Source organism: Cavia porcellus, unplaced genomic scaffold (genome assembly GCF_034190915.1).
Source record: "Cavia porcellus strain 051 isolate PalLab524CR breed Dunkin Hartley unplaced genomic scaffold, mCavPor4.1 scaffold_6, whole genome shotgun sequence".
Classification (NCBI taxonomy): Eukaryota; Metazoa; Chordata; class Mammalia; order Rodentia; family Caviidae; genus Cavia; species Cavia porcellus.
The window spans coordinates 7548725-7568007 of record NW_026947489.1 but is presented as its reverse complement, the minus strand read 5'-3'; the positions used below and the strand labels follow the sequence as shown (position 1 = coordinate 7568007).

Below are 19283 nucleotides of genomic sequence, written 5' to 3'. Positions count from 1 at the left end.
CCAGTTAATGAATACAGATTGTCTTTTCATTTAGATATTCTTTAGTTTTTTTCAGCTGTACTTTGTAGTATTCCATGTATAGCTCCTTTAGTTAAATTTATTCCAAGTATTGCTTTCTTAATTTTATTTGAGGTTATTCACTGGTAGTATGAAATATCTTTATAATGATCTTGTATCCTGAAACCATGATGAACTTGTTCATTAACTTTATTTTTATAGATTTTTTTAATATACAAGATCATACCATCAACAAATAGAGGTAGGTTTGCTTCTTCCCTTTCACTCTGGATGCCTGTTTAATTTATCTGCTAAGAGCTCTGTCTGGGATCGCTGCTGTGTTGAAGGGAAATGGTAAACATGGGCACCCTTACTGTACCTAATGTTTGTGGAACAGCACACAGGCTTTTACCATTAATCTGTTAGTGTGGGTTTTTCATGGATGCTGTTTATCAGACCCAGAGAGTTTTAGTCCTCATTTGTTGAGGTTTTTTCTTTTTTTGACCATAGAAGATGTTAGATTTTGTTGAATGATTTTTCTGCACCTATTGAGAGGATCATGTGGTTTTAACTTCTTTTTTTCCTATTGATGTAATTTATTACATGGATTGATTTTCTTATGTTAAAGCACTATTCATGAGATAAATTATATTTGTGAGATAAATTCTGTTTGGTGTGATATGAAATTATGTTTGTATGTCATTGGTTTTTCATATTAGAGTAATATTAACCTTACAGGGTACATTTTGAAGCATTCCCTCTGATTCTATTTTGAAAAATTTTGAAGTATTAGTATTGATTCTTCTCTAAGTGTTTAGTAGAATTCACCAGTGCCTGGACTTTTCCTAGTCTCTTTATTTGTCAAATTCTTTGTTCCTTTTGTAGTCTGTTTTGCTAGTTTGTGTCTTTCTAGAAATTTTTCCATGTGTAATTGAATGTAAGTTAAATGTGTTGGTCAGTGTGTGCATGTGGGGGGGGTTCCCTACAGTAACTTATGTTTGTTCATTTACTAATAAAACTTCTAGTTCTGAAAAAGAAGATGCTCATGGGCACCCGTAAGTGCTGATGTTACTGTATTTTCCGAGCGTGAGTTTTGCTTGCTCTGAGCTTGCTGGGGAGTCTGTGCATCGGCTTCCTTCTCTCCTACTGTGGCCAATTTCTGGTCTTTATGAATTAACTTAAACTATTTAGTTCCACGTTTCAGGTTTTTCCCTTTGGTATGTCCTTTCTATCGTAATTATCTCTTTTAATTCTATTTTTTATTTTGTGACAGGCTTCGTTCTATCTCACTTGTCTTTTGTTTCTGTTTTTGATTTTGAGACAGACTCTGTCTACCTCACTCAAATTTACCGTCTTCCTCGTACCCGCCACCTCCTGGACTGCTGGAATTGCACACACGCACCACCAACTCCCGGCTTTAGTTATCTTTAATCTTTAAATCACACTCTCCATCACATTTCCATTTATCGCCACTTTAAGTTTAACTTTATCTCACATGCGCTGCCTTCCATTTGTCTTTGTTCTCTATCTTCCCGTTCTGACATTTCCATGCTGACTGAATTTTCTTTCGTGGACTCCATCGTGACTCTTGTTTATTAGCTCATCACTCTGATTCTGTTTTTACCTGAGACCTTCAGAGTGACTATGGTGACTCCTGATGAGTGCGTTCCGGGGTGGGGGGAGGGCACGCAAGCAGCTGCGGGAGGCCTCCTGCTCCCCTTTGCCGATCAGCCAGTGCCCATTTGTTCTCTGAAAGGACCTATGGCACAGCCTGATCTGTGGCCCCGGGTCCTGCTCCCCTTCTTTGTCACCTTGTTGAGCACTCAGTCATGATTTATGCTGTGGCTCAAATGCTAACAGCTTAGAGCCCCAACCATAGCTGTAAGTGTAAATTCTCAGGACAGGGCGGGCCCACACACATGCCATTGATGGACATTTTCACTTGACTGTTACTCTCTTATTTTCTCATTTATTCATTGGTTCTTTCATTCATTCAATTAGTCAGCAGATGTCCCATGAGTTTTGCTGCATCTCCAGGGCTGGCAGGAATTTAGGGTCATGAAACAAGTCCTCCAAAGAACCCACACCTCCTTCCTTGTTCCTGTGGATCGGTATTTGAGGATAGTGAACATTCACGCCCTGGACCTCACATAATGGGCACATGTAAATGTGAGATGCAAAGTGTTATGCTGGACCCAGAAGCGATAAGGCTGAGTTACTCCAGTTTGCATGAAAATAAAGGCAAAAAAAAAAAAAAAAAAAAAGAAAAAGAAAAGAAAAAGAAAAAAAGAAAAACCATCCAACGATGCAATTCCTTTTGCTGATGTAATTTAGTGGAGAGTGCTTTTTACTTCCTAAGTGTCTATAATACTGTTTTAGTTTTGGTTTACAATGTAAACTCATTTTCTCATTACATAACTTTCCTTCCTGGTTCCTTTGTCATCCATCAGTTTAGCCCCAGGAGAATCATCTGCTATTGACTGTGTCTCTGATTACTGTCATTTACGTTCTCACCTCTAGCGTACGCCTCACAAAACAGAACTCCCTTAGAAAGTGTCCCTGGGTACGTGCTGTCCACAGGTATGTGGGCACTGTGGCACCACTCCGGGAGACACAGCCCTATCCCCTGGGAACCCCATGATCTTCTCCCTGAGTCTCTCCTGCAGAAGATGGTGCTTTGTGGTCCCGCAGTGACTGTCCTTGAAACCTGAGCTCAATGGAATCATTTCTAGGCAGTAAGCACTACTAATTTACCAGGCCAACACTAATGGGCAGCAGACTAATGTAAACTGCTACTTCAAACAGAGGACCCGCAGAATGATGCATGCATACCAAAAATACCTTATTTTGATTTTAAATATGGTTTGAGCACCTGTTCACCAGACCTGTAGTCTGGGGCTACCATCTTCCCTTTGGTTATGGGTCTGGTTTTTGCTTCTGCTTCATAGAAATTGCACAGAAATTGTGACATCCAGTTTTGGTTCTTTTATAGAGGAGTGAGCCATGGGAAGCAATCTGAGTGGAAAGTACTCCTAGACTTTATGATTTTTATGAATCTCCTATCTTAGAACTACTTTGCCTGGACCTAATTTGGCAGCTGTTTGTGCCTGGCTAGCTACTCTTCTTTGTGAGCCTTTCCAAAGCATTCAGGTTGGTTTTCATAGCACAAGCCGTGCTTCCTGTGTATAACCACGTGCCACTATACAAATACAATAGTAGCTAAACGTGGCCTTACTCAGTATAGGATGGCACCCCGAGGCCCTGGTTGACATGCAGCTCCCCTGGGGGACATGCTCATCAGTGGCAAGCCCAAAAAGCCACCAAGCGGTGTACATCACCCCAGAAGTAAACCTGAGTACAGAGGAAGACTGCCAACTCCTCTAGTGGGGTCCAGATGAAGTGGTTGATTAAGAAATGAAAGGGGCAAGCAGGAGGGAGAGGAAAGGGGAACGAGGAAGGGGGAATAAAATTAAGATATGTTAAATGCATGCAGCACTTCCAAAGATAAACCCAGCATCATGTAATATTAACGGGCACTGATAAAACACATTTACTTGTAAAACGGAAAACTTGTACCATAGCAATCTTGCTATTTCTGCCAAGTCTAAGGAAGGGTAGCAGAAGGGGGCTTTGACCTTGTATTTCTTCATCTTTCTGGAAGGTCACAAAGGCATCCATTCTCTCTAGGAGCCACAGTGTTACAGGAGAGCTGGTAGAGGGGCTGTGTCCCTGGGAAGCAGGGCGGGCAGCTGCTGGTCAGGAGCCCCACTAGACAGTAAAGGAAAGGAAGTGGGCAGCCTGGCCTGAGGCCCTGGAGGGGAAATCTGTGCAGAACTCCCCAGGAGTTTCTGCAATCTCCCTTCTGGCCTGCCCTGCCTCAACCCTCCACCTCCAAGCAGAAGAAGAGCTAAGACCTTTGCAAGCCCCCAGGTGGGTGGGTGGGGAGCTAGGGAGGGGCCCTGAGACTCACAGGTTCAGAAATGCACTCACTGTCACGTGGGCCCTCAGGGAGATGAGGCCACCTGTGACTTCCCATGGCAGGCCCTTGACCTCTTCACACTCGCAGATCACAGGGTCTGCGCTTTGTGGATGGAATCGAATTTTAGGGGCTCTGTGTTTAGGGAGCCCCACTTCTCATGCACCTTGAAGACAGCACATGCATGTAGATGCTAGTTGTCTCTCCCCATGGCAGCCAGGAGGCAGGGTCTCCGCTGTGCACTCCTGCGTGTGAGTGACAGCCCTGGAAATGAGCCACATTGACACCAGGTTAGTGTAGCAGGCACAGATGTGCCCTGTGACCACACAAGTAGGACAGCCCAAGCCAGGCAGAACTGCTGGGGACAGAAGAGACGATAGAGAGCCCATTTTCTGCCTACTTTCTGCCCACCTCATCTGCAGGAAAAGTGTTTTTTTACACCTGGGACCTGAGACCCAGGAGCCTGCAGCCTGGGCGGGTGTGGGAGGACGAGGGCTGGCCAGTGGGCTCCAAGGGTCCCAGACAGCTCTTCTTGGTCCTGAAGGATGACAGGCAGGGTACCAGGTGAGCAGGAGTGAGAGAGCCCAGAGGGGAAACAAATCCTGTTTGTTAGTTAGGGCAGGGATGGAGCGGGTTTGTTCAGAGCATAAAGCTTTTGGGGCTGGTTGGTTAGGAAGCTGGAAACTGAGATTTGGTGAGCAGTGATCTCTCTTGTAAGAGAGTTTTCAATGGCAGTGACCTCATCAGATTGAGTTAAAAATAGTTCTGCTGGCAGGAAAAAGACTGGATTCTGGAGGTAAAAAATCAAAGTTGAGAGGCACATTTGATGTTCCTGTTGGGGGAGCAGACCAAGCTAAGCAGAGAGGTACCATGCAAGGAGCATCCCTCCACAGATGTTCCCCACATCTGCTGGGTGCCACATTATAATGCACAGGTGTGAAACCTGGAAGGCCCGGATGGTCAGGAAGGAAAGTGCTCTTGGTGTTTCCACCAATCATACAGGGAGCTGGTGACTCAGGCATGGAAGGTTGAAGGGACAGAGGGCTCTGAGATTGCACAGGGCAAGAACTGCAGGAATCCGCACCCAGCCCTGGGAGCTGGAGGAAGAGAAGGGAAGGAGGAAGGGACAGGACCCCAGCAACTCCCTTATCACTCTCCCCCCAGTCCTCACCATAGGCAGAGCCTCAAAAGGAGCGGGGGCAATGTGCTCTGTGGACTTCCAACCCTGCATCTCAGAGCAGAGATCAGAGCTGGTGACCCTGGGCTGAAGGGCAGACCCTGCCCTCATTAATCAGACCGTGATGGTGGGGTGGAGAGGGAGAAGTCAAGCGTCACTGTGGGTCTGTTTGCTGGGGAGGTTGCAGAGCCAAGGGAGCAGGCTTATTTGAGGGGAGCTGAGCCTGGAAGCCTTGGAGAAGATGAGAAGGGAGATGATCTGGAGTCTGGAGAGGGCCACAGCCTGTTGTTTAACCTCTGGTGCCTGACAGGCTCTGCTCATTTAATCCTGTTAATGGGACCTGCTGGGGCCCCTGCCGCTGCTGTTTCTCAAAAATGCTTCTTGTTCCCAGGCCTGATAGAATCGCACCTTTAATAGCAAAGAGTTTTGGCTTTGCATTTCATGACTTTTGCTTGAGTGTGCCATTGAATTTTCTAATTTCTGATAGAGACTAATTCAAGACCTTTCTTTATTAGATTTAAGGACGTTTGCCCTCACCTTAGCTGCTCAGTCTTGTGCTGCAGCGTCCGGGTTCACAGCTTTCCAGGGGCAGAGGACAAGAGGCGAACGTGCAACCCACACACAGTCACCGATTCACCTCCAACTCACACAACTGAGTAACGATAGCTGTGTGGCAGACCAAGCTGGCGACGCAGAGACTGTGCTCTGTGGGTTGGGAGAACCCATGAGGACTATTTAGGACTATTTGCAAATCTGATTTAAAATGTTCCATGCTCATATACAACCACCGTTCTTTTTCCTTCAGACTGGAGCATGTTACTTGCCCAGCATTTGATCATTCTCACCCACATTAGTGCATAAAATTCTCCAACCCAGTCTGCTACCTCTGCTGACAGGAGGCACTTCCTGTCATAGATTCCACCGTGCTGCCCCTCTGCTCCAACACTCTCGCCGGCTCCCTAGGACCACCAGAATTAGGAACTGACTTCCAGACTAGAGCCTTACCTGTTTGATTTTCCAAAACACATCGTTCACAGACTTAGCTGTTCTTAAGCCTGCATGCTGACCTGTTGCCAGACTTTCAGGATCCTCACACACATGTCCTCTTCTTCATGGTGTTTCGTGACCCGAGGTTCCTACACTGCTTGGTGGTAAATGTAATGTCGTGCTTGACCGTGCACAGGGGACGTGCACTGGGTCCCTGATGCCCCCCCTACAAGTTCCTGTCCCTGCGTCACCTGCCTGCAGCGGAAGGGCCCAGAGCTTGGAGCCTGCAGAGCACAGGCTCCTCGTACCTGTACTCTGCCTTAGAGCAGTGGGACAGTGTCCCGGGCATCTCCACAGGACAGGTGGCCCCTGGCAGAAGTGAGCTGAGGGTGCGGGGAGAGATGTGATTAACAGTGAGGCGGGCAACGCTCACTCCATTAAAAGGAGTTTCCTGAAGTTTGTTTTAAGCAGCATCTCAGCAGCCAAGTTTGCCCCACAGAATATTCTGGAGCTTTTGCAAAGTGTGTGGATCCTCTGCGTCCAGCGGAACCGAGGATGAACCATTGAGAGAGGCTGGGTTACAGAGTTCAGTGACTCAGCACAGACCTCCGCAGGGCCTTTCACACATCCATGCACGGTGCAGAGGACCAAGTGAGGAACTGGGGTACCCCCCTCCCCCCCAACCAGTTTATTTTCAGGATTGGAGCTTGCAGTGCATGTTTCTCAGAGACCTAGTGTTTTCTTACGAACTTCTGTGCCATCTTAGACCCTGGATAGCAGGCATCCTGTTGCCGGCAGTCTTTGAGGAATGCAATGGCAGAAGCCAGATTTAGCAGAGAAGAAGGTATTAAAGGCTTCCCCAGTGCTTTTTGCTCAAAATAAAAATAAAAAATAAATGAAAATAAATACCCCGTGCAGATCACTGTGGGAAGTGAAGCATAATAAGGCTTCTGAGGAGAGGCATCCTTTTAAAATGTGTGTTTAGCAGTCATGGTTTGACAGATTAAATTACAGACGTTCCACACCGATCATTAAAGCTTATGTGCAATTAGCTTAATTAGACACAAGCCACACAAGATGTCCTGCGTAACTCTGATTCTGTGTGCTTTCCAGTTCTTCCCGCAAAGGTCCCACTCCGCCAACCCCGCCTGTGTGACTCCCCACGGCACTGTTCTCCACCAGACCCTGGATTTCGATGAGTTCATCCCTCCGCTCCCGCCTCCACCCTATTACCCCCCAGAGTACACCTGCACACCCTCGGCCGAGGCCCCAAGGTTGGTCTGCCCACGCTGCCCCACGGTGCGTGCCGGGTCCCAGCCACCACGGTGAGAAGCATCAACAGTCTGTTTTCCTTGTCTGATGGTCTGATGATTTTTTGTGTGTGTGCCTAAATCTTGTGACCTGAGCAACTACCTCTGAGATAACAGTAGACAATATAGTAACTAGTGTTCATTTCCTACTGTTTTTTGTTGTTTTGAAATTCTGTATCATTTCTGTCCTTTTTTTCTGTTTTGCTTTTTAAAATAAAAAGAAAGTTGGAGGACTCATAAAATGGGGGGAAAAAGCAGCGTCTTGGGGGAGGTCATCTGCTCACTTTCATGGGGCAGGTTAGGCAGAACGAGCCAGCACAGGAATGCGCGCTCGAGGGGAGGACAGGGAAAGAGGGAGAAAGGACAGGTGGCTTCAAAATAGAATACTTCTTTCAGCATTGTTGAAATGTCACCAGAAAGAAACAGGCAGACAAGAGCGGCTGGATCATGTTCCCTTGATGTGTGGAACCGCTACGGAATGACAGTCATTTATACAACATGCCAAATTCTATTCAAGATCTCCTAGCTATACAGTTATTCTAACTCTGATGGACAGGGCCATGGATTGCATTGAAAATGCAGACATCTCTCCAGAAGAAAAACAAAAGCTAACATTGCCCAGCAAGTCAGGCTTTGATTTCTCAAACAGGATAAGTTTGAGGTGACGGGAAAGCCTGACAAGCGATGTTCTGATTGCTGTAAGAGAAGAAGTGTCAGTACTTGGGCTGCTTCCTGTGTGACAAATGGTTCTGCCTTTTCAGGGGCCTCCACCTGGACTTCGCTTCCTCCCCGTTCAGCACTTTGTATGATGTAGCCATCAACAGCCCCGGCATGCTGTACCCCGCTGAGCTCCCGCCGCCGTATGAGGCCGTGGTGGGTCAGACTCCGACCAGCCAGGTGAGGTCCGTGCCTGTGACTGCTGTGTCCTGAGGACCACTGTGTCCATCAGCAGCAGTGTGAGCCTCTCAGATCTTGGTTGTCTTAGTCACTTTCTTCATCGCTGGGACACAACACCAGACACCCACAACTAAACAGAGGAGAGGTTTATTTTAGCTCAGTGGAGTGCATTCTCAGCTGGCTGCAAGGCAGAAACAGCACAGAGAGAAATGGCCGAGGAAAGCTGCTCAGGTCATGGCGGCCAGGAAGCAGAGAAGCAGATGTGCCCTTCCAGGTCATGCTGCCAGTGACCTGTCTGTTCAGCCCAGACTCCACCTCCACCTCCTCACAGCAAGTCAGCAATGGCACCCCGTGACCCAGTCACCTTCCCAAAGCTCTGGCCCCTTAGTGCATGAGCGTTCTGGGGTTGCTGCTGATCTAAAGGCACCCGTTGGCTGCTTGGGCTGCTCTGTAGAGGAGGCAAGAGTCTCAGAGAGTGGGACCTGCAGATTTCACCCCAGACCCAAGGAACCCTATCATTTGAGCTTTCTCTCTAGCTACCCAATTCCATTACTGTGGCCTCATATCACAGCTCAGGTGTGTGTAGGCCATTGTGTCTGGGGCCTGGAATAGTGTTCAACCCCCAAACAGAATTCCCAGCCCTGTGGACACAGCGTCCAAGCTGCATGCCACTGCCTGTCATGGTCACTGCTGCAGTATCCAAGAGGTTCTAAGTCCCCTGGTCCCAGGCCAGGAGGCTCCAGTCCAGGGAAGTCTCTCTGCTATTAGACATTTGGACCATTGCTGAGGTGGGTGTGCCAGGTGCTGCACGGTCACCCATGAATACCAAGCACTTGGAGTATGTTTGAGAAGCCTCAGTCTCTTCGTCTGAGAAACAGGGCTCCTGACAGTACCAGAGTCATAGGATGACAAGAATGGTTGTCTGTAATGGACCCCACCTGGGACTTGGAGTACAGTAAGTACTGAACCCAACATGTCACTAATCCTTGGGGGGGGCAGCATTTCCATCTTTGTTATCATCATTGTTGCTGTCATTACTGAATTGGATGGAGCCTGGCCAGGACAGAGAGTTGGGAACACCTGAATCACACAGTACCTCAGTGCAGGTCTAGGGCCAGGGAAGCCTGGGAGGCTGAGAGGAGACCATGTGTAACGAGCTGTGGGTGGGGGCCATGCTGAAAGCAGAGGGGGTGGGAAATGTGTACCCGGGAACATCCAAAGGGCACACTCTGCCTTGGGCTGCTCTGCAGCCACAGAGCCTCTGACTGGCCAGGTCCCTCTCCTCCTTCCATTGGTCAGGTCAGGCTAGCTGTCCATGTCCCTGCAGACTCCTGGACCACTGACTTTCTGGCATCACCTGAAACTCTCAGCTCTGCCCCTTGGACATCCTGGAGGCCCATGAGCCCATGGAATGGGAGGCAAAGCCTTATCCCTTAGCCCAGCCCCTACCAGGGCACCAACCCTGAAGAGCCTCTGTGGGTAGTGAAGTAGGTTCTTGTTGGCTGTGCCAGCTCAACCTCACAGTTTTCAAAGCTGGATGAGGACAGATCCCACCTGCAGGCCAGCTGGTGGGGGACAGCAGGAGAAAGCAGGCTGAGCCTGCTCTGTGCCCAGAAGAAACATGGGCAGCACATTCAGACCCCTGAGACTCAGTGTGCCTTAACAGGAATTACTCACCACGGGTGACAGTCCTTCAGGGTAGCTTGCAGAAGCAAGCTTAGCACCAGAACCCCTCATGAGCATTGAACCCACCCCGAACAAACTGACAGTCCCCAAGCAGTCCCGCTCTGACTGGCTAAGGACTTTGCCCTTTTTTATGTGCATGGTAGAACCAGCTGTCTGGGATCTGCCTGGCAGAAAGAGATCTTTTATTGAGGAGGCGAAGAGTGACCCTGAGTTCTCATTTATAAATTTTGGTAAGAGAGATTCTTTTGGATTTTTTAAAAATTGAACTGACCTCTTGTTTCCTGATGTGGCTTATTTTACTTTTATAATAAAAAATAATTCACATCAATATATCAGCAAAGACCATTGGCTGTGATGTCTTCAGGGCTCTGGTGCAATGTTGGGGCACGCAGCCTGAATTTGGGGTGTTTAGAGAGGATTAAGACCAAGAAGCTGAAGAAAAGGGTGGGATGGGGGGCGTAACTGCGAGAGGGAGAAGGCTGTGTAAAAACTCAGGGAAAAAAAGGGAAGGAGAGAATACAGACTGCATATCCCCAAAACAGAACACTGCTCAGGATGGGTCTCAGATGAGTGTGACCTGGATGGAGTGACCTGTCCAGGTGTGACCCATTGGATTCTAGGGTCATCAGCACAACTGAGTGGGCTCTTACCAGGCAGTAGGATCTGTCATTTGGGAGCTCAGAGGAAGCAAGCAGTCACTTAAATCTGGAAAACCAGAGGGGCAGCAGGGGGACAGGACCAGAGAAGGATCACCATCTACATGGCAGGCTGCAGAGCACCTGGTGGGTCTCCGAGAAAGCCTGGATTTGCAGAAGCCCACAGTTCAAAAAAGGCAGGGAAGGGCAGGGCTGCCCAGAAGCTGTTAAGGCCTGAGTCCTTGGATCTACACACCTTGCCATGGGGAGCCAGCTGGCGACTCCACCAGGAGCAGCTTTGATAGGGTGGGAGCAGGAACCCTACTGCACTTGGCAGAGGAGTTAGCATGGCATGAGGAGGTGTAGCAGGTGTGGGCTGTGAGTTTTAGATCCTGGTGCACATCCCAAGACCCAAAGACTTGGCACCATGTCCAGGAGAGCATGCTGAGAACTTGCATTCCAAAGCAGGTCCCAGCCTCTGCCGCTGCAAGGACCCACCGTGACTACTGAACTGCATCACCCTGCAGGATGCTTGGTGAACAGGAGTGAGGATAAACGGTCAATAGAGGGGTGTCCTGAGGCCTTGCGGACATGGAGGGACCAGAGGACAGGGTGACAGAGCCAGCACAGGTGGATCTGGGGACACTAGAAGGCCACAGGGTGTGTGACTCTCCTCCTCACTTGCCTTGGGGACAGGAGATGATGCTGCCACTTTCCCGTTCTGTGCTGCAAGCTTGCTGTGGCACTGTGTAATTCTAGCCACATGCTGGAGGCGCACTTCGTCCGGCTTCCCTGTCCTGGCTGCGGTGGGCTTGTTTCCAGAAGAGATGACTGAGCAGACAGACTTGTGACTCAGTGTGCTCCTCCGGGGAGAGTGACAGGATGGGGTGCTGCCCCTCAGACCCTTTGTTTCCAGGATCCTCTCCCCAGGATCCCCACTCCTGGCTTTTCCAGGTCCTGGAAGGAGCTTCTGAGTTGAGGGTGCACCCCTCCATCCCCTGACTGTGCATGGTGAGGATTTCGATTTGTGTTTTATCACAGTTTTACTGTTTCTCTGAAGAATAGAATTTATTAGAGACCAAAAATACTGCTTCTCAAACCAACAGGACACCATTCTCCAAAACTGCTGGGATGCTGTGTCCTGAGATTTCTTTTATGGTCCTTTGGTATGAAGAGCTTTACAGTCAAAGCCTTATTTCATGGCATCTTGTGTTAGCTCAGAACCCTCCAGCTTGAGTGTGCATGCAAACAGCCCAGGCCGGTGTGTCTGTCCACATGGCCTCTCCCCTGGGGGAGCAGGACAGCATCTGGTAATTAAGAGGCCGCTGTAGCCCACAGGCCAATTCTCTTGGACCCAGGGTTAGGAGCGCTTTTTAATCCCACAAACACATCCGGAAGCCTGGAAGTCAATGAAACCCATTACCATCCACGGAGAGATGCCAGCTGCCTGCTGCTGCGCTGCACTGCGGTGACCGGTCCCCGTGACTAGACAGCGAGGAGCTGTCCCCCCTTCCCAGCAGGAGCTGTCTCCCTGAGTGAGGCCAGAGGTTAATTGCTTCCCCTTGTTAGGACAAATGCCACATAAATTACCTATCACCACTCATTTAGATAAAGAGAGCAAGGCAGAGTGGCAGACTGGCGTGAAGCACCACTGTGCTGGCTCTGTACAGGGGCAAGAGATGGGCACTCATTGGGAGGATTTTCATTTTTATTTTTGAGACAAGGCTTGTGTGGATCAGGCTGTCCTGGGCTCAGGCAGTACTTAAAGTGAACCAAGGGACCCGGGGGCTCCCTGCCATCTCCAAGGGCTATAGAAACATGAGTCCTCTCTCAAGGAACCAACAGTCTGATGTGACACGGAAGGCACAAATATACTTCCCAGAGGCTTCAGGGGAAGATCTGAGCACTGCAGACCATACATAGCAGGGACCCTTTTGCATAGAGGGGAGGTCGCCAAGGTGCCAAGGTGTAGCATGGAGGGGGACGTCAGAGCATGGCAGAGAGCTCCAGGTGCATGAAGGGACTCACCAGAGTCATTTGAGCACAGACTTCTATGACTTTGGGTGCCAGATCTCTGAGGAGTTTGGCATCTAGGTTGAATGAGCCAGCGGTGCTTCAGGGATTCTGTTTCTTATTTGGTGGCAGTTGGTAAACACAGGGAAGTCTGAGCACAGGACTGGAGTCATGAGAGGGAAATGGACATGGTATAGTGGCACCAGCGCGAGGCCCTACGTGGTGTTATTCACATGTTCAAAGGCGGTGACCTGTACCTTTTAAAATCAATAATGGAAGCGTCTTCAAAGATGGCCCTGAACGTGTAAGTCAGATTTTCCATGATAACTGGTAACTGCCCCTAAGTGACAGCTCTTCCGAATTCTGGGACTAGATGGTTAACTTCACCCAGGGTAGAAACGTATTATAGAAACAGGGCAGAATTTCTACACAGGGTTAACCAGGAAGCTTTCTAACAGAGGATAAGGAGAGATCTGGCTGATTTGCCTAATTGTCAATTGATCTTTCAATTATAGTGATTATTCAAAATAGCATATCTGAGATTAGGAATCCCAGGGTCACTGGCTTATGCAGCCTCTCTTTGCAAAAGCCCCTTCCTCCCCGCTCTGCGAGGAGCTTTGTGTCTGAGCCTTTATTGCTGAACTCCAGCTCACTTCCATGCTGCAGACATTGTTCCTCTCTGCCCGGCTCTCCTGCCTTCACAGTTCATGACAGTGCTGCAGAAACTTTGTGCTTCCTCCACTTTGGCGTGGTGGCGTCCGCCATAAGGGAAGGCCAGATGTGAATTAAACCCTTGGTACGGGGCTTGCTAGGTACACTCCCAGGAGCTGTTTCCGTCAGAAACCAAGGTCCTGACGCTTGGATCCAGGAAGCCAGAGGGAAGCGAGCGATGCTTCCATGAAATACAAAATGAATCCAGTTTCCTCTTGACCTTGTCCCACTGTGTATTTCATTTCTTTTGTTTTATTTATATTTCTTTATTACTAGAAGCTTTTTACCCCCAAGCAGCAGGTTTCTAAGTTGCTACTCATCCCCCACCAAAATCAAATAGAAGATCAGATATGGGAAGAGAGCTGTGAAATGCAGCAGACCTCCAGAGCGTTGTGAGTTAGTGGAAGATTCTTGGCAGAGATTTCCAAAATTGGTTATTGGCACACAGTGGTTTCAGCAAAGAGGGGGGAAAGAAGTACATGCGGGTGGTGGTGTGAATTCTTCCCGTCCCGGCTCCCTCCCCAGCAGTATGAGAGTGCTAAGGAAGAAAAATAGCAAGCACTGTGTTTTTCTAAAGAGTGTGAGCAGAAACCCCCACCCCAAACGTGGAGAGCAGCTCACACTCCGTGTGGGTTCAGTGGCTGCAGCTGGCGCCACCTGCGTTAGCGCCACCCTTGTTGAAGGAGGTGAGAGGAAGAATATCAGCTGTCTGATTGAAGTGGTGGGAGCCCAGGGAGGCAGAAATGTAATTACCTGAGCTGGAATGGGACCAAGCCGCAGGGGCCGGCCTCACCTTCCCCAGCCTCCTCCGAAGCTCATTATTTGCAAGCGTGTCCCCAAAGCAATTCTGAAATAACACAAGGAATCAGAAATTGTTTTCTGCACTAGCACAGAGGTATGTGGCATACTCACATGATGTGTGAGTAGTATTCAGCTCATTCACACACAGGGCCAAGGGTGCCCTGGGGGCAGGGATGGAATGGGGGGAACTGTGGGCACAGAAGACAGGCAGGGTAAGAACAGGACAGAAGATCCAGGGCACTGCCCTCTTCCCAGTGTCCTCTGCGGGTGGAGCAGACTGGGAGCAAGCTGGATTCCCTGATGACTTGAACTGGAAGCAGGCTGTGTAGCTATCCTTCCACAGGACAGAGCTACCATGGCACTAAGAGCTACCATGTCTGTTGTGTTTGTGACCTGTACTTGAGTGATGCACCACTCTGTATACCTGGGACCTGCACCCAGCTTTGGCAAACACCCCACCCTGCAAAAAATCCAAAGGGAGGTGGCACAAGTATGCTTGGGGGAGTCTGTAGCCATTTACCAGTTGCCTGATCTGTGTCCAAGCCATGCTGGTGTGAAGCTCATGGGTCTCATGGCCGTTTGTCTCATGGTCTTAGTCTCCCAGGAGCAAAGACGAGACTGAAAGAGTGGTGGGACAGGGTGTGACAGTGGAGGCCGGGTTGTGCTGTGTTCCAGAGCAACTCTGGACAGTTCTGTGTGGTCTTCCTTGTCCCAAATTGTGCTCCTAAGAGCAGGCTCAGTGTGCACAAGGGCTCTGGAAGGTGCTTTGATTGCAAGAGGACAGAGAAATGGGCTTTGACCTTGGCAAAAGTGCCTTCAACTCCTATACTGCTGCTGGAATTCAATGGAGAGTAGCAGAAATGTGTGTCTCTTAAAACTTCTCCCTCAAAGATGAGCTTTTAGACAAGCCTGTAAGGTCATCTCTATGATCCACACAAGACTGGTTCCAGGACTCCCTCAGACACCTAAATCCATAAGTTCCCTTATATGGCAGGCGGGGTGTTTCATATGAGCTACACCCTCCTACCCTACACTTTCAGTCTCTAGCTTACCCCCAACACCCTTCATTTGCAGGAACTCACATTGTATTCGGTACATGGAAGTTTAGATTCTGCTTTTTAGAGGTTTCTGAAAAATTTCCCCCAAACATTTTCAACCTGCAGCTGGCTGACTCCATGGAACATGAGAATCCCCCCGGGGCTGACTACACTCTGGAAGCTGCCGTGATGTCCCTGGGCCCCCTTGGTGACCTGTCTTGATGCTTTCTGTTGCTTGCTGCAGGTTACAAGCATGGAGCACCAGGTGGCCGAGCCCAGCTCTGGGGACCCCACCACCACGGCCGGCTTCAGCTCACCAGGTAATGGTACCTCCCTCAGGATGTGAGACACCAAGTTTAGATTTTTTAACCTGTCACTTTTCTCCTTGTTTTCTTCTCTTCTCCTTTCCCCCTGCATTTCTGACTCCTAGTGAGGGCGGAGTTTGTACATTCTTTCCCAGAAAGTACCACACATGTTCTCCATATTTCTCCGAGGCCTGCTTCGGGGCAGGAAATCCAGGAGACCTCACGATGGCTCTGGGGAGGGGACTTTCCATCTGTCCCCTCAGTGCCTTTGTGTCTCACTTGAGGAACATGGACGTGAATAAAAACCACTACTCAGTTTAGCCTACCCTTTCAGGAGCAAACATGTCAGACACAGATGGTCCCTGACTTAGGCTTTTCCAACATTATAATGGCCTAAAGGCACATCCCATACAAACCACGCTTCCGATGTTGAATTTTGATCTTTTCAGTAAGTTACGAGAGATGTCCTGTACTTTGTTATAAAAGAGGCTGTGTTGAACTGTAGGCTAGAAGGTAAGTGTTCTGAGCATATTTAGGGTAGGCTAGATGTACGTTCAGCAGGTTAGGCATAGTGAATGTACTTGTGACCTAACCCCGTTCACCGCTTCTGATGAGCTAATCAGGATGTTACCCCGTTGTAAACTGAGGAGCAGCCACGCCAGGCTGATGTCTTCGAGCTCCACCCTCGGAATGATGTGGGCTGGGTTGGAGGTTTCTGAGGGAGAAGCTCCCGAGAGGGCTGGATGTCATGCACTTGGGAGTAGGGAAGGGCAAACGTGCAGCATCAGACTCCTCTGCTGGGAGCCGCAGTAGAGCTGGAGAGGGGAGATGACCAGAGGCACGGATAAACAGATGGCCTGAGGAGCAGAGGGGCAAACGGGCAGGAGCTGGGGGTTTCCAGAGAGCCCCCTTCCTGGGGACCCCAGGCGGGATCACGGGGGCAGGTCTTTCGGAATCTGAAGTCAGATGCCTCGTGACATACCAAATGAACCATGAGTTCAGTCCCAGGCTCTCTGTTCTTCTCTCAATTTGTAGCTAACATTGAAGAGACAGGAGGCAGCTGTCCTCTGAGGAGGCTGCCTGAGGGCCACAGGGAGCACGGGTTCCTGCAGTTAGAGGATTCACAAGTGGCCTTGTCCTTCCCATGGTCGCTCTGAGAAGCCCTCATAAGCTGCCCTAGAAATGGTATTCTGTGCCTTTCCCAGGGGTCTCCCTGGAGCCCAGAGTGTCCCCGTACCCTGTAATAGTATGACACCATCTCACTGAAGTGTATGTTTTGCACCCACTCCTCTGGCCATGAGACGCCTGATCATTGCACATTCTTAGGGGAAACATGATTGGAGAGGTGTGGCTGGGAGCTACGAGGGGCCCATTCTGTTCACTTCCTCAGGGCAGGCAGCGATGGGCCAGAGAACCTGGGCTGCTCCTCCTCAGGCCTGCTGGACCCTCCTCACGCCTAGGATCTGGGCAATAAATTCTGGAGCTTGACTCACATACAAGGGCGGTACTGTCAGCACCCAGACTCCTGGGGGAGATGCCCAGTTCATAGGGGTCCAGAATCTTACGGGGGCTGCTCACAGGGGCTCACAAGAGAGCACGCCCAGCAGGGTTCACTATGGAAGATGCTTCCCAGCTGGGTGGTTACTGCATCCCAGGGTAGTTGGGTGAGAGTTGTGTTTGTTTGTTTGTTTGGTCCCGTGAATATCCAGTTGCCATTTCTTGTTTTTGTTCCTTAATCAAAAATCAGTGACCATATTATATGCATGTATTTTTGGGTCCTCTATTCTGTCCCCTGGATCTGTCTGTGTGTCCCTCTGCCCATATCACATGCACCTCCAAACCATAGTTTGGAGCTGAGCCGTAACATCTGGAACAAGAATATCCCCAGTTTATCCTTCCCAATTGATGTGGCCACTCCAGGGCCAGCGCCTGTCCGTATGCATTTTAGAAGCAGATTATCTGGTCCTGAAAATCGAATTCAGGGCCTTCAACTGAGCTAGGGTCCCAGCCTTTTTAAAAATGTTTATCTGGAGACAGGGTTTCACCTGGTCATTAAATGACCCAGCCTGGGCTGGCACTTTCCGTTCTCCTGCCTCAGCCTCCTGGAGTACCTAGATCACGGGTGTGTGTCGCCATGCCCTGTTGAAATTTTCTGATGATATGATACAGGTTTTTCCTTGTCTACATGATCTGTTCATCTTTGAGCACTTGCCCAGTGATGGCCAGGAATAAATTCTTTGGAGTGAAATTTCTGAGTCCAAAGGAGTGTTTCAGATTTTAATACATTGGCCACATTGCATTCTGGGAAGATTGTGTCACCAGTTTGCATCTACACCAGCAGCATGGGGGCCCCAGGACATTGTCCTTTCTGATGACCTTCATCGTCCTTCTGGGTGAATGACCCATACACAGCACCGGATTTGAGCAACATTTCCCATGTTTATTACCTACGTGTGGGTCTGGCTTGATTTTTCTTTTAAAATCTTGCATTGTTTTCAGTTTTTGGTGGTTTTGTTTTTAATAGATTTAATAACAAAACATTTTTTAAACAGACACAAGAGAATACGTGTAAGGCTGACGCCATGCCTGTTTATGACAAGGGTACTTCATCAGTTTCCGCTGTCCTTTCCCGGTTCTTAATGGTGCCTTATTTCATACACGGATTTACACTTTTTTGTTGTCAACATTTCAGACCTTTCCTTGGCGGTTTCTATCATGTTTACCGAGTCTCTGCTGCTGTAGGTTTATTTTCATATATTTTCCCATTTTTATAGTGTCTTTAAAAAGAAAGGTTTACTCCTCCTCAGACTGGTCTGCGCTTGTTTTTGCTTTCTGTTTTTGTGTACAGTGTGGAGGGTGTCTTTGTCTTTTTCTGATTTTCCAAATGGCTCGCTCACCGCTTCTATTTATCAAGGAGAACAGCAGTGGGCTGAGCAAAAATACTCTTAATTCGTCTATCCAGTTCCACCGTGTGGTGGCCCTGTGACCCTCTCCCCTTCTCTCTCCAAGCACACAGACTTGGCTATGGAATGGGACTAACTGGGGCTGCCTTGGAGGTGAGCAGGGAGGATTAAATGGGAGCTGGTGGGGGCACTTGGAGCTCAGGGAAATACAGTGAGCCGTTCTGGTTCTTGGTAGCATCCACAGAAATAGATACAAGGACTAAACTTCCAACTCCCCACCCCTGGAGGAACCTCGGCTACTTTGATTGTAACCAGGGGACCCCATGCAGGCCACGCATCTTGCAGCTTCCAGCTTGAGGGGGAACTCGGCGGGTGGCTGCTCATTCAAGAATGGTAACCCATAGCACTGCCTGGTGTGGTGTGTACACAGGTCCCTGTGAATCACAGGGTCAGTCTCTGATCCACAGCCTGTGGTGCCAGGCTCACAGTGGGAAGGGCAGGAGCCCAAGCTGACCAGTGTCACTGGCCAAGAGCACCAGAGTTCACAGTCCAGCGGGCATCTGAATCCCATGGAGGGACCTGTTCAATCTGGATGGCCAGGCCCACTACCAGTTCTGATTCTATGGGCCTGGGTCTGGCTGTTAGCTTCCCTTCCTCCCTTCCTCTCTCTTTCCCTCCTACCCCTCTTCCTTCTCTCCCTCTCTGCCTTCCTTGAGGTGCTAGGCAAGTGCTATACCACAGAGCTTCCCCCCAGCCCCTGGTTGGCACTTCTGACTTGTTTCCAGGTAAGGTTCATGTGCTGGCCCTGGGACCATCTTTGAGAACCAAAGTAGGAATCACGTGGGCTG

The 19283-nt window shown here is 49.3% G+C and overlaps 1 protein-coding gene across 6 annotated transcripts in view; it reads left to right on the top strand.

Annotated features, from left to right (window-relative positions):
* The window catches only part of Entrep2 (endosomal transmembrane epsin interactor 2), a 412216-nt gene that overhangs the window by 386545 nt on the left and 6388 nt on the right, over positions 1-19283 (top strand). For 4 of the 6 annotated variants that reach the window (XM_063249887.1, XM_063249889.1, XM_063249885.1 and 1 more), the window contains 3 exons: positions 7251-7462; positions 8209-8344; positions 15472-15547. In XM_063249887.1, the coding sequence (XP_063105957.1) occupies positions 7251-7462; positions 8209-8344; positions 15472-15547 (424 nt within the window). The remainder of the gene's footprint in view (positions 1-7250; positions 7463-8208; positions 8345-15471; positions 15548-19283) is intronic. The other 2 variants (XM_063249890.1, XM_063249886.1) reach the window with 1 other exon arrangement.